The following is a 16,099-nucleotide window of genomic DNA, read 5'->3' on the forward strand; positions in this document are numbered from 1 at the left end:
TCAAATTATGATGGTAACATCAGGCTCAAAAAATCTAATTAAAAAAAAAATGATCCAGTATATAGGCCTATAAATTAGTCTGTACTTTTCTTGAATGAGTAGGCAACTTGCTTGGAGAAGACTCGGGCGTTAGTTACATTATAAATGTCAAATATTTCTTATATCCATTATCAGTGAGTGTACCTTTCTGAATAAAATACAGTGAAGAATATCTTTCTTCATATTTTGATGATTCTGCAAGTCATACAGATGTGATAGTATTTAAAAGTAATTTTTGAAATATGAAAACAAATTCTTACTCAATATTGATAAAATGAGTACTAGGTGATAATATACGTACTTGAAATTATGCATATTTTTTTTTTCCATTAATGATTTAGGAACAAGCTTTTTTTACTCACCTGTTCATTAACAATTCAATCATGTGATGGATCTGGCATGCATTTTGTATGTGTTTATAGGTGCTGCAATGTTAGGCAAGCCTTTGGCATGTTTTCTTGTCAGGAAAAGTCTTTTGTTAGAAAGTGTAACTAACTAATGGTAGTAAACTGGTCTATTGCTTTATATGTACAAGTTTATGCCTGAGACACAATTATAAAATCCTGCATGCATGGAGATACTGGTACAGAAGAGTACAGGATCTAAACCAGCCTACAAGATCGTCATTTGAGAAAATGTGTAGTGTCATGAGAGACATTGAGGGCAATAGCACTCTTCTCAAGATGACCTGTGTGCTATGAATGATGTATGAAGGTCGTGCCAATCATAGGCGTAATTTGCCTGTGCAAACACCATGATGTACAGTCAGTGCTGTGGTGTTTACATTATTCATCAAGCATCAGTTCGATACCACTGGGCCTATGTACGGTCCTTTACTCTTGGTCGAACATGATTAAGTGTCTCTCTCTCTCAGTTAATAGTCCCACATGCTGAGGAATAGACCAGCATCTTCATAAAGATACCGATCAGAAAGCTTAGTCATCAGCATTAAAACAGTGGCCACCATACTCGCGCTCCATTTTAGTGTTAAAGTTCTCAACATATCGTGCCTTATACACGTTACCCAAATGTAATTAGTGGAAGCAGCCCATTAAGAGTCTATACTCAGTGCAGTTGAAATCCGCTCGTTAGCACGGCATTATTTATCCATCATGGAGGGGGTGGGGAGATACATGTACATGCTTTGGGGGTTACTGCAGATAATTGGTGTATGATATGGCAGGATTATGCCCTTCGATTGCTAGCATTTTCATGACCTTGAACTCACAAATTGCAAGAGTGTTTTGATTATGGCGCCCTTCTTGCATCTTGACTGTTTCCCCCTAAGATGATTACTTCCAAAAATTGACACACAGATAAATATCCACAATACAAGTGCTTTGTAGTCAGACAAAGAGATTTGCATTCATTAAGGAAAATTGAAGGGCATAACATTGTAGAAGAAAACAAAGCAGTGCCAAGGAAAAAAAACAATTGTTTGGATGACATACATGTATTTAATATATATGCAAGGGTTCTGATTGACTTACCTGTGTGCCTTTAGAAGAACAACTTATCTTTCTAAGATATTGTAGACTTATGTTAATCCTCTGTTAGTATGCACTTTAACCATGAAAAAAAAAATTGTAAAATGTTGCATCTTTAATCAGCTAGAGAGTAAGGAACAAGAACTCATTCAGAGACTGTTTAACCTCTGCTATAGGCCAAGGGGTCGTTAAAGCTTCAGAACTGTGTACATGCATTCTTCAAAAATTTCCCGGGATCCAGCTCATGACTGAGCTTACCACCAAATTGTAGTCACCTGTTCCTTTTACCATAAAGCAGACCTATCCTGAATTTTCAACGAAATTTGTTTTATAAGTCTTTGTGGAATACAGCTGACAGAAAAATAAATACAGACAAACGAACATTGGCAAATATGTGCTACGATTGACTGCACTAGTAAAACCGAGGAGGTTGGTAAAACTGCCTCAGCAGGGGTACATGTAACAACACAATGAAATCCAAGTCGTCTAGTAGTCCTACATTGGAGAGCCTACCAAATAGGATTCAGGAAATGAGTGGCAGGTATAACATGCTGCTCCTCTAAAATGAAGTGTCATGTTGTCAGCGACACTTCTACCCTTCTCTGCTGTTATTTTCCTCTCATTACAATCTGGAGTGGAAGAAAGCCTATTTTGGAATCCAAACCTTGAGTAAATAGGCAGCGGAATTCATGCTTATTGTGTATTTGCATGGCTGCACTCCATACTATTACTGTTGGCATCAAGTGTTTTCAAGAGGGTTGAAATATCAGTTTCGTAATCATTCTTGCACGCCCAGGCAAGATTGTACTTTCTCTTTTGCTCTTCGTTGGTTTAACTGAAAACAGTGGATTGTGTTTTCAGTATGTTATCTTCTGTTTGTGTTGAGAGTATTCTAAAATAAATCAACATGAAGTTAGAATAGGGTAAAAGGTGTACAAGCAATTCCTTAAAGGGACTGTACAGTACTGGTTGAGGTAAGGGATTCATGTTTTGAACATTTGTAAGTGAGATAATGAGAAACCTCTTATGAAATATGAAAGAGCATGTAATTTTAAGAAGGATTCGACGTTTATTTGATGAAAATTGGTTTTGAAATGGCCGAGATATCCAAAAAAGTGATAATAATAAAAGGCGACAGGCCACAACTTTATTAAGATCTCTTTGTTTCACCTTGTTTTTGGATATCTCAGCCATTTCAAAACCGATTTTCATCAAATAAACTTTTGATACCCTTTAGAATTGCATGCTCTTTGACATCTCATAGAGTGGTTTCTGAATATCTCGCAAAATGTTAAAAGCTAAATCCTCACCTCGACCAGAACTATACACACCCTTTAAATACTTGCACTGCTCATTGATTTCATCAGCTTCCAAAGTATACTGGTATTGATCGAGGCTGTTCATTACATTTTTTTTTTAAAGTTTATTTCTTCTGCATTGTATATCTTCATGCGTTTCCATATTAAAGATCCATGAGACAAGATGTATTTCGTATTTTTGTTTTTGCTTGTGTCTCCATGATAGGGATACACTCCTATAATTTTCACATGCTGCCAAGAAGGTACTAGGTTTTGGCATGTACACATTGTAAAGATTATGCAAATGGCCAAACATTTGTGCACCTGTTGAATTGGCCCTGATGTTACCGACAGTCTTCGTTCTGCTGTCAGCATGTAGTCCGTCTGTTTGTTGAATTCACATTTCTGGCAATCAAAGAGAGTTTCAATGAGGAAGTGTAACACCATCTCCTGATTACATAATAATTGTGATACCCAAAGAAAAAAAAAAGTGCCATGTCACCCAGTATACCAAGGCAGAAGTCATGTCCATATTAAGACATTGCCCCTAGAAAGGGGGGCAGATGGAATCCTCGATCAGTGTTGTTGATCTTCAGATGCGACCCACTCATCTGGTGCCAACCAAAAGGGTGTAAGTCCCGAGTTACCCCAAAGGGTGTAAGTCCCAAATCTATGAAGATGGTGTCAAATCCTCATCTTCATAGTGCCATGTGTCAATTATTCAAAATAGAGGTTTAAAGCAACGGTGAGAAAGCAACTCATGAATATCATAGATCAAAGTAGGAAAAAGAGGTTTTTTTTTGTTTTTGTTGTTTTGTTTTCATGCACACTATTCAACTCTAATGTGTGTGTGTCATACCCTGAAATAATTTGGTGGAACAGAAATGCTCCAGTAGGGAGTCTTAGAGCAAATGGTGAAAACTGACACATCAAATTGAAAAACAGGAATATTTTTTTGAAGAAATCCTGAGAACAGAAAAAAAATTGATTGCCTTCACTTTACTCATTTTATCATGTCTGCAAGCTTGTCGAGGAAATCATGTTCCTGCCACAAATCTGTCAGCTCGAGTTAGGACACCTTGTCGCCCGCACGTGTCGCACCGCTACCTGTCGTGACCATCCGACAGTGACATGCGGACCCGCTGAAATGCTCGGCCCCCCTCCCCACTTCCCCCCTCCCCCTTCTCTGCTGTCACTGACTCACAGGATGATCTGTAGGTCATCACTGTTGATCTTCTGCCAGCGTTCTCTTCTCCTTTTAAATTGATGAATCAATTTTGCTCCTGAAATAGTCATAGATTAGGGGGACACCCCTCCCCCCCTTAAGTGACAAACCTCTAGACTGATGTTAGTACTATTTACCCCTAGCCAACACCTTGCTTAATTGTTAGCATGACAGACGAGCCAGCATGTGATAGTGAAGGTCTACGACATCTCCGTTACCCTTGGTCATCAACTCGTCCAACCTACAAGTGATCCTTTGTTGCTGCAAATAGTGCCAGTAACTATGGTTACAGTGCTCTGTTACTGTTGCCATAGTAATGCTTTGAAGGCATGTGACATGGATCATCCCAAGATCTGAAAGTGAGCAAAAACACTGCTGTGTAGTCATTCTGATTACTGACCAATGTTGGATGCATCTGAAGAAATCCCAGTGCAAACTTGTGCAGACATTTGTATGTTTCTAGTCTACATCTTAATGTGCAGCTCTTCTATTGTAATAATTGTATTAAAAATCAATGATGAAGATTTGGTGAGAGTTGCTCCCCAAGTCTATTTTAAGAGCTGCAAAGTTGTCTGTGCAAAATTTCTAGGAGACTTTGTAAAAAAGGCAACACTGCATGATTTCCTACACATTTATTATTAATTTATGGGAGCATCTGAATATGAGTAACTGAGTGTGTCTATAAATATTATTTCTTAAACAGACTTACGAAGCATTGTCGCTGATGTACATGTCTGTAATGCAGTTGATTTTGAGTCACAAATTTTACTAAAATCATTACTCAGTGACAATTACTATGCTTCACACATGAATGGCAGTGCTGCCACATTGGTAACATGACTGAAAATGGAGTTTTGACCCGAAAACCACACAATGAACAGATTCACCAATCAGCTCGGCCACAACTTCAAGACTCAATGATTCACAAGTACACGTAGCGTGTGCAAAGCCAAGAGTTGAAGATTACCGCTGGTAGCAGCGTTAAATTTTGATAAGCTCTGTTAATTTAGGGTGACATCATGGTGCGCGCTCCTTAAAGTCAAAGATGATGGCATGTGGCCAGTGCCAGAAGGGTTTAACTCCAGCGATGGTAAATATGTATAAATAGCCTTGTTGTTCTGAACAGGACTTGCGCCTGTGATCACTGTGCGAGAGAAAATTTCACATGCTATTTTTATATCCACACCCCAACAACTATTAGATGTGGTTTAATTTTGCTTACATTGTACTTCACTTCAGACATGTTACCAGCTGTAGCCAAAGATTATGTGGACTACAGTGTAAATTTGTGGTAACTGCAAGTAATACTTTTCCCCCATATTTTTGCTATATCACACAACATCATAATTCATACTGAAAGAAAAATTGCTGCAAGATATTCATGTTTACAGACTGAAGTATGGAACTTATTCAATATTGTTATAATTTTCATATTTTCTAGAAACCATATATGAATGTGAATGGTATTGATCTTTGAAAAGAGATTTTAAGTTCCTTGTGGTTTCTAGTCTGTCTGAGATGATAAAAGACTCTTAGACTATCAAATTGTCCTTTGTGTGAAGAGGAGATATTACTTATTGCAGCCAAGGTGATTGAATCTCAAATGACCATCCATCCAGAGTGATATGCTTCCAAGCCCACATCTGTGTTTATTTGCAGAAATCTGTAAATGTCAGCTTGTTGCCTACATTGTTTCTTTGTCAGTTTGGGTCAAACATTGCATCATGTTGAATCTTAAAAGTAAGTGTTTGGCTTAATAAAAATGTTGATCTTAACTTCTCAGTATGTTGACTTTAATCAACACTGGAGAGTTATAGATACTCAGTGTGTAGATTTACTGGCATATTCATTCAACCTTGAGCAAGTCAAGATATGATTCATTTTATATATACCAGTAGTTAGATGGTTAAAAGGAAAGATCACACATGAATTGTCACTCAAAATTACATGTGTTCAAGATGTTAGTCAAAAACATTCATTGATTCATATTTTCAATTTTTCTTTTGCATCCCCCTCTCATGTTCGGTTTTAATACACAGAAGGGAGTCCTAGACTTAGAGTGCGACGACAAGCTCATCTGTACTACACCAGCGTTTGCGAAGACAGCACTATGGACTTGCGTTGTCCGCCGGGTCTGGTCATCGCTATAGCAGACGCCAACTTCGGCCGTGTGGACAATGTAACCTGCGTAAATGGTCCTGTCCTCACCACAGACTGCAGGTCGGAGAATACGATGGATATCGTCGCCACTGCGTAAGTATCGTGATGTACATTTTTGTATACTCACACTTTGATATCGTGTTGATTGATGAACTGCTTTTGCACATACAGTGTAAGATGTATTGAGGTTCTGGTTGCACTTTAATGGCTAGTAATCACTCAACAATCAGACCCTGAGTTACTTTGTTATCCAGTAAAACTGTTTGACTATGAATAGAAATCTTGGTTCTTCATGCCAGAACCTCCCAGCTGTGTTTTCTGGTAAAAAACAGAGAAATCAAGAGGTGATAGGAGTGTTAAAGTTACTGTATCCAAAGAGTGGGTTTATCTTCCTCTACCTGTCAGAATTTTTTTTTTCTATTTCCCTCTGGATACATCTGTATCTATGAAGACTAATCTCTTTTAATTTGAAATATATCATTTGTTTCTACATTGTATTTGTATCTTGGATGTTTCTGAAATATATTTCAAATACAAAGTGTCAAATATCAGAATATAGTCAAACCTGTCTTTCAATAGTGGTCACCTGCCATATATGGCCACTAGAGAAAAAAAAATCCCTTCCTCACCTTGAGAAAAGCTGTGTCAAAACCCCTGTCATTAGTGTCAATAGTGGCTACCTGTCTGTAATGACCACTTTTTTGTCTTCCTTGGGTGGCTGCTATAGACAGGTTTGACTGTGGTTGTACTTAGTATCAGCATCATTCCCTCGGTATCTTGTATGATGCACTCTCTTTGTGTTGAATATGAAGGCAGCAGAACCTGCTTATTGTATCTATGTATGATGTATAATATGTGGGTGTGTGTTTGCATACTTTGTAGTTTTGTATGTATGTATGTGGATACGTACAAGTCATACATCTCTTTTCATGCAGATTGCTCTGTACAATGGCATAATGATGATAGAATAAGTATGTAAAGATTTTGCAAATTCTCTTGGTGATTAAATGATTCCATGCAACAGATCACCTACACTGTATTAAACGTTGTAAATGAAACGTTTCAAATATTTGCTCTGATAGGCAAGAGACTAGACATTAGAATGTGGAAGTAAAGGAATTGGAATCCATTAGAGCAACCAGTTTGTGAACTTCCTCCCCCCCCCCCCCTCCCCCTCCTGTTGGAATACCTGAAATCTTTGTGAATAGACAGCCAATTTGGTTGGAATACATTCATGTGTACAAATCTGTTTAAAGAAATGTGTTAAAACAGCTACACACCTCACAGGAATGATATTCCTCATTACTGCATCATCAATGGTCACAATGCAGACAAATCAACTGTTCTGATGTCGCATATAGGGACATATAGTAGCTTTCAAGTTAAAATTGATCATGAAGAAAAAAAAAATTCAGAATCTAGCTTCATGGAGATGTATTCTCTAAATCAGAATTTGAACTATTAGCCATTCGTGTGGATTTCTAAGACCCACGATATCACAAGAGCCAAAACAATTTTTATATTCATTTTTCATTCCATGCACTGTGTCACCGCTGGCTTAGAATATTTATCCCTTTTCATGTACACAAGGGAATAAATATGACCCGCTACAACAACCTAAAGTCACTGACGGTTGAGCCGAGAAAATCGAGGTTGAAGTCACATTATCAAAATTGGTCAAAACAATCAGATTTCTGTTTTTGGCATTATTTTGTAGTCTAATGTTTTGTCTATCATCTGCCGAAATTTTGAAGCTAAATGGTCAAAGGAAAGGCAAGAAATCAGCGTTTTTCTGGGCCATGATTTTCCGACTTTCAACGTAACAGAATCGTGTCCGAAGATTTGGATTTAGCACCACAGCTAGACTCCGCCCCTAGCAATGAGGGAAAGATGTTATTGGTCAATGCGTGGCATCCTTATCACTGATTGGTCGTGCGTGGACCCCTGGCGCTAAGCTTGAATGAACATGGCGGAGGTCGCTAGGAGCATACCTTCTATTGTCAAGCGGTAAAACTGTCTCGCCTCTCCTTGATCACGATAGCGCCTGAACGAAAACTTTGAAGCCGTTTTTCTCGAAACTCTGATCTCTACAACCACTTGACATGCGCTAATAAAATCATCGATATCTCCGCAACCGAGTACTTATATGAGTTGTGCTATATGAAATTAAAGAAGAAGAGTAAGGGAATAATGCCATGCCATTTTCAGAAAATTGCCCTCCCCCGACTTTCAGATCCTTTTGTTGTAGCGGGTCACAAATGTTTTTGAATCAAAGTGATATTATCATATTTCCAAAAGAGATACATGTAGAATGTTTCAAGTATTGAATAGCCTCATAACTTTGGATGAATCTAGTGCATCTATTCTTAGTTCATATGCACTGTTCTCTCAGTACAAGGCTTTTCTATTTGTGAAGATGATGAAGTGTTCCATACGGTCGGGTAAAATATGGTATGATTTCATGAGGGGAGTATGACAACAGTGATATTAATCATTCAGACACTACAGAAGAGTGTGTGATTCACTATAAACAAATGGTTTTCACCGAGTACAGCCTACTATTGGTTTATCGCAGTGATGTCTGCTCACATTGAGAGCTCCCATGCAAAAATCTGTGTGTATACAAGTAGATCCAATTTTTTACATTAAATATATGAGTATATGTGTTTATGTATAAGATCAATATTTTTTTTTTGTATGAATTAAGATTTACTGTTGCTTCCTTATAAGAAGAGAGGGTGCACATTATTAACACACAAAATAGCAAAAATTGATGTGCACCGCACACTTAACGATAACGCAAGGATGGAAGAACTGCACTATCTTCACACTTTGCTTATGACATTATATATACACTGAAAGAGAACCACATCAATATGTAGCCATTACGATCCTGCTTGGCGATGCCTTTACTTCTTCACCCGATAGTGGTTCACTGTGTTAAACACCCTGAATAAGCAGGGACTGAAGTGAACGTTTTATTAACCCGTGATCCAGGAACAAATAAATTTTGTGGATATCTGAAGAAAAATAAGAAAAAGACTCCCCCTTTATAGCTATTGGAAACCATGCTCACATCTACAAAACCTTAATGCATACGGTGTATTTGTGATAGAACGGAACTTGCACAAAAGTAGTCACAGGATAAAGTACAGCAATCTATTCTTGCAATGTAAATTTTACATTAAATATGCTAGAGTGGTTCGAAAGGGAGTGATTCATAGGGTGAGTAGGTCTCCTCTCCAAAATCAAATATTTGATGAGAACCCATACAATGTACAGAGACGGGAATTTAAGATAGACTTTACACTAGCCGAATTTGAAGGCCGCTGTAGATGAAAGGCTATTATTTTGCCAATATATAGAGAGAGGGAGGTCTCTGTATTTGTTCTCTCTGAAACACTGATAGCACTAAAACATGATGTAATGTGTGACGAATAAAAGGCAAATATGCTTCATGCACCAGGACAATATTATTACAGGGAATAGAGAATCATAGTAGTCTATTATTTGTAGACTGCCATATGGGTATCAACAGTGCATTGAAGCTCCTGAATAGTTAAAGTTTTAGAAATTAAGAAAAAAAATCATACGTATTGCAGGGATATATGACTGTAATCATCTAGTAGACATTGATAATAATCCCCTTCTGTACTTGTAATACGATCTTTAGACTGCCAGAATACAAATGAACATACTTATGACCCCAAAACTCTTACATCTTCATGTTTCAAATAAACATTTCAAAACTTTCCAGTTGCAGCAAAATGAGGTTTTAGTATGAAAGCCGAACATTATTTTCAGTGGCCAATTCATAAATTGTGAAAATGAAGAAATATTCACACATTTTGGTATCTTCCTCTTCAAACCAAAATCTATACTTGGGTAAAAATTAATTTTCTCTCTCACAGCCAATGATGGTATGATTATTCATTCAGACCCAATCCATGCAGTTTCTTAATGCTGCAAACAGACCTAAAAACAGAAGCTGAAATTTTGGCTAAAGATATCAAAATTGTTTCTGGTCACTTAATTAAAGCCATTCAGCGTGGTATTTCACTTCTGCCTCAGTCACTATGAGGCATGAAGAACATGAACTGGTAAAAATGTCAGTAAGATTTTACTCTCTTTACTCTGAATTAACGACTCCATGTATGTCAATTGTCTTTTGTGCTCATGAGCTTGTGGGTGTTACTGCTTCTTATATTAAACATTCTTTTTAGATGCATTTGTTGTACTTATCCTAGCAACAGGAAGCACTTTGCCTATTAGATGAAACTGTACAGTACTAGTGTTCACTAATTTATCATCAGATTTTTGTTTTATGCTAGATTCGTATAGTTTATAGAGTAGTCCTCAGTAATGTTTACTGTGACTTATTCTGGTAAATTGAAAGAAACCATGTTACAAATATTGTGACAAAGTTTATCGCAACCAATGATATACAATTGTAGATATCATTCTGTTGACTGGCCAGTTACAATTCTGGTTTGTGAAAAGAGCGTACATCCATACATCAATAACAACGAGAAAGTAACTTTATACCTACTGAAATACTTTTTGGCAGATGGGAAAAAGGGAAGTAATGTAGAGCAAGCAAGAATGAATGACTACATGGGACATACAATGTATACTACATGTATTAAAGAAATCTTTCATTTATAACATGCACCACTTTATTGTCAGAACATAATAAGTAACAGGTAAATTTCTAAAGGCATTGCTACCTGGCATCTTCTACCTTCAAAATATAATATTTCCATAGAGGAATAATTCCTTGGCAGTAACTTATTTACATGTACTCATTGTCCTAGCTCATTTGACCTTTGACATCCACTTCCACATTTGACAACAGGTGTATGGACTCGACTGTTTACTGATAGTTTACATTGACATGACTGTATAGATTCTTTTGTAAGTACAAAGATGAATATTGACATACTAGCGGTTCAAAGTTCTGGGAATTACCTGTATGTTATCAGATCAATTTTCATTTGCTTGGCCTGTATGTTCCCCATAGTTAGGATGAGTCGAGAGATCACCTGAGTCATAAAGGTGTAATGCAGCTTACAACTTAACTTTATTCACTGATGTTGAAAGAAAGGCAACAAAAATCACCTCACCATGAATTTGATGTGTCAAACAAGAAAAAGATTGAGCAAGATGTTATACACCGAACCATTTCAGAACTCAAATTTACATTCAATTTCTAAGTGATTCCTATAACGCAAAATTGTATGTTTCATGGTAACTTTGTGCAAAGAAAGATAATTTTTGAAAGATTTCTCTAGATAATTTTGTAAGTTGTCCTGTTCTGTGATGTCTAGCTGTCTGTGTCAAAAAACTGTGTCGCAGAATGCCCTTCAGAATGTTATGTAACTGTAAGCTTGTTGGCTGCCATGGCTTCCGTCCTCTGCAAATTAATTGCTCGTTTGTTTTGATTAACACACATGTCTCTTGCTACAAGGAAAGAGAGAGAGATGATTGGTGTACTTGTGTAATGAATTAGGTCACTTGATGGATGAGTATTTAACTTGATATTTCCTCTATAGCAATGAGTTTATGATTTTATGAGTGAATTCCCTTGTAAGGCAGAAAATCTGGATTGAGCACTATTTTCAATTAAGATTATCTTTTAGCTGCTGTGGGTTGCTTTGCTCGCTGTCTAATTTGTCAATACATATTTGTCCATTTATTTAATAAAATATATGAAATTGGCTAAAAAATCTAGATAGAATAAAGAAAGATATTGACAAATAATTTAATGCAGTTTCCGCTGTATTCTATTTACATTACCAGTTAATGTAAAAACAATAACTTCAGGGTATATCCACATCATGTCACATCTAAAACATTTCTCCTGAAAGAACTGACTCTGTTCTCGACACATTTTCATATAAGTTGAAATTATTTATAGCTTGCCGCTGATCTGTTCTGCATCGATTGCTGCAGGATTTCATTTTGATGTACATGAAGTAGCCTAGAGCAGTTGTGTGTTTCTGTAGGTTAATATCAGCGCAGTGCTGATTTGAAATAGATGAGTTCTCTTGGGCAGACCCAAAGATGTGCAACATCTCCGAGCAATGCATGTTTTGAGATTGAATTGAAAAATGTATTACCATATACTTGTACAAATCATCTCTTTCTTCTTTTTAAGTACAAAAATGTATGTCTCAGTAATGAGAATTGTTTAGGAAAAGGGAAATACGACAGGCAGTAATTTGTCAATGCATTCAGTAAGATTGTGTTAAGTCCAGAAAATGATATTTATGACTTTACTGTACTTTTAATAGTCAGTGAAATAACTCAATGTTATTTCATTCCAAGGTGGTACAAACCCACTTCCTTACTTGCTTTGGGTTACTAAATCTCACTATTTGGCAGGTAAAATGAATGGGTGCTTGCCTATTCAGAGTATGGGTTCCTTCTTCAATTGCCTGAATGCTCACCTGGGCAAGTGCAAGAAATATCCATGATACTATCTTGCAATCTATTCAAACCTTTAACCACGATAATAGACATGGAGTTGTTAGGCAGACAATAGAGAAATGTTCTTGTAAGATGACTTCTGGGAATTTGTCAAGGATTACAAATTGCTTGTACATAGTATACATAATACTTGACAAATTATCTATCTATAAATGCATTTTTTGCCATTTGGAACATTCTTACTTTCAAGACTATCTGTCAGGGGCAATAGTTTTCTGGCCCTTTTTGAAACTTTTGATTGTCACTGGAAGTGCTCATGACTGTGGTTTGAAGGCATTCTCTTTTTTCCCCCCCTTCTTTTGGTTTGCTTTGCCTGTCTCTCATGTATAACAAGCCCTGATCTCTATTCGCGTCCATCAAGCATTGGAAATTACCCCCTCCCTCGTTTTTCCCCCTTACAAACATGCTCGCAATTAACGGTATCCACTCTCTTCCCTTTTAAAAGACTATTAATCAACTTTTTCCTTGCCCTGAAGATTATCCACAAAGAATGTCCTGGAAAAAAGAGAAATAATTGACCATTACAACAGTGGTTCACAGACAAGATAAGAAATACATTGTAGGTACAAATGTAAATAGAAGATTTGAAGAAGTAGAAGTTGTAATATGAAAATATATTTGTATAGGACATGTTGCTAATTAATCTTCAGTATGGTTGAAATTTACATTCCTCTGAATGGTGTTGTGCAACAATTTAGTGACTTAGGACATGTGTATTTTATTCTCTGCAGTTTGGTTTGAATAGTAACTTTGAACATATGATAAATAACTTTTATTAGATCTGTATACTGTTGTGTGGTAGAATATACAACATTATTTGTAAAGATGGCAATACATATGGGCCCTATCTATATCTGTTTCAACTGTTCAGTATTCTGGGAGCATAAGTGACAGTTTATAGAGCTATGAATGTTTTGTATTGGTATATGACATCAGCTTACAAAATCTGTGAGTGCATGTGAAAAGTGTGTGATATCATACACTATGCAGCAGAAGCAGATTTTGAATGGTTGTGTATGTTCATGTATTGTATTGTATTGTACTGTAATATGCTTTCTTTTCCAACCCTTTCCACAGCATAATTGATCTTGAAAAAAACAAAAATCTTCACTGTCTAAGAGAAAACTATATGTGATTACGCCCCCCAGTAAACCCAGACTCTTTCTTCAGACTTTTCCCCTTCTGGAATAACAGAAATCTTGGTATGATCTTCCTTTCCCCCTGTCCTCCACCCCCAATTGCACCTTCTGTCCATCCTACTTTCTCCAGTTGCAATAATCGTGGCCACTGCACCATCCACGCCACCATGCAATTATTCGGCAACCCTTGCCCGGAAGAACCTGCAAAATTCCTTGAGGTGAAACTCCGGTGTCGGCCACCGAGTGAGTAAAAAAAAGAAAAGAAAAGAAGATATAGATGGAAAGAGAGAAACTGAATGGTAACCCAACTTTCCTTCCAATGAACTGATGCGACCTCTAACGCATGGAGCACGGCCTTGCGCTGGGTCTTTACAGCATGCTGCTCGCTCTCTGTTTCGGGTGGTCAGCTAGCTGGCGCCCTCTGCATGCATGAAGAGCGCCTCCGGAATAACGGAGCGACAGAATCGTCCGACTGTAGATTTGCATGGCGGGTTGATTGCAACGCACTTTGTATTGTGACTGCTTTATGACCTGCACTTTGAATGCGATCTCCTGATTCTTGTTAAATTACTAATTCAAATCAGAGTCAGAACTGACCCCCTGTAACTTTCTTGTAGCCAATAGCCTACTAATCTATACCTGTAGGCACGTCAATTCTCTGCAAACTTGTCTATGCATGCACTGTACTAACCACTAATGACTTTTTTCCCTACCTTCAGCCACAAGCGATAAATCAGTGACAATGTTAAAGTAATTTCTTTTCTTTTATCATTACGAAATTCAACATGTGACAGTTTTAAGTCAGATCCGTTGGTCTGTCTAAACCTTTACAGATGTTTTCCCCAACGTCCTGTGGTAGTAGGGCCTACATAAAACTGTGAAGATAACTGACAACTTTAATTCAAAAATCTAACCCTTCCATGGTTTGCTGTAATACTTCAACACACAGTTACATTACATTACAACGTGTTTGATTTCTGCGGAACCCCATCTCGTATAGGGCAGGCAGTCCTCAAATATCACTGAAAATACACATCCTATAGAGATATTTAAAACACAAGGCCATTTTTGTGAAGAATTATTTCTTTTGGATTAAAATATGCTCTTAATGTTGTAGAGTTGTAGTAAGAGAGGTACACACCCACACACATATTATACACACTGTTTCTCTTAATGTACATAAACACTTCTCTGCATGAGCACTGTAGTGTATAGGTACGAAGGGCCTGGGCCATGTCATTAGACACAATATTCATTTCAGCAAAATTGGTCCAATGATATTTATTCTTACAAGTGTTTGTATCAGTGTAATCAGTATTTCAATTTTTTTAATTCACTTTTTTGTCATTTGTCAAAAATATGAATGTGCCAACTTCATAACAACAGCAAAATGTTTTGTGGTGTATATTATCTTAGAATCCAATTCAAATTAATCGCCAGATCACTCCTAAGTTTAGTGTGGAGAAGCCTTTTTTAACATTTAGGCATTAACGTCGTGGTGTGTCAACTCAATTTTGAAGAACCAGGGTTGAGAATTTAAACAGTAGATGAAGAAAGTGTGAACATTAATAGCAACATGCCTTCATGTTGCTCTCCTCAAGTTTTCTCCAACTGTCAGTACATTTGGACCTATTTTTTAGGCACTGCTTGTAATGTTATTAACCTCCAAGTAGCAAGACGATGTACAAACATCGTCGCCCCAGCCGCAGTAGTTGAATGGAGGTGAGTATGAATGCATCAGAGCATGGCAGCACAAGACATTGTAGCCACGACATTGCTTTGTTCAGCCTAACCTTCCCGTTTCAGCAGCAGACAGGACGTCCCGGATCTGCATTAGTTTATTTTGTCGCCTTCCCCTTTTTTTTCTCTTTATCATATTTTTATTTCTTTTTTTTTGTGGTTGACGTACTTTTGATTACACTGCTTGATATGCTGTCACATTATGCCTTCAATCAGATTAAAACAACAGCCAAAAAGAGAAAAATGCATGTGATGTATTAGTTTGATTTTTTTTTTTTGTGGTTGTTCTAACCTTGACCCCCCATCCAACTCACTGAACAGGTGCAATGAACGTCCCTGGTGTGCGATACTGACAACCGTTGAAGAGTTCGGGGACGCATGCCCAGGCACTGTAAAATATCTCGAAGTGTTATTCGAGTGCAAGCCAGCACGTGAGTATAATCATGCTCCCCCTTCTCGGATGTGAAAATAAAAAATTCTGTCTGTCTGTCACATGTGAAAGTATAGAAGCTTATGTGAAAG

At 37.3% G+C, this 16,099-nt stretch overlaps 1 protein-coding gene across 1 annotated transcript in view; it reads left to right on the plus strand.

Moving 5' to 3' along the window:
- Positions 1-6,120: 6,120 nt before the first annotated feature.
- Positions 6,121-16,099, plus strand: part of LOC139719061 (adhesion G protein-coupled receptor L2-like) — a 74,724-nt gene continuing 64,745 nt past the window's right edge. The window contains exons 1-2 of the mRNA XM_071630504.1: positions 6,121-6,302; positions 13,968-14,080. Of these exons, the coding sequence (XP_071486605.1) occupies positions 6,160-6,302; positions 13,968-14,080 (256 nt within the window). The 5' untranslated portion in view covers positions 6,121-6,159. The remainder of the gene's footprint in view (positions 6,303-13,967; positions 14,081-16,099) is intronic.

This window comes from Diadema antillarum, unplaced genomic scaffold (assembly GCF_040938485.1).
Source record: "Diadema antillarum isolate AM-2024a unplaced genomic scaffold, OU_Dant_1.0 scf00000103, whole genome shotgun sequence".
NCBI classification, from domain to species: Eukaryota; Metazoa; Echinodermata; class Echinoidea; order Diadematoida; family Diadematidae; genus Diadema; species Diadema antillarum.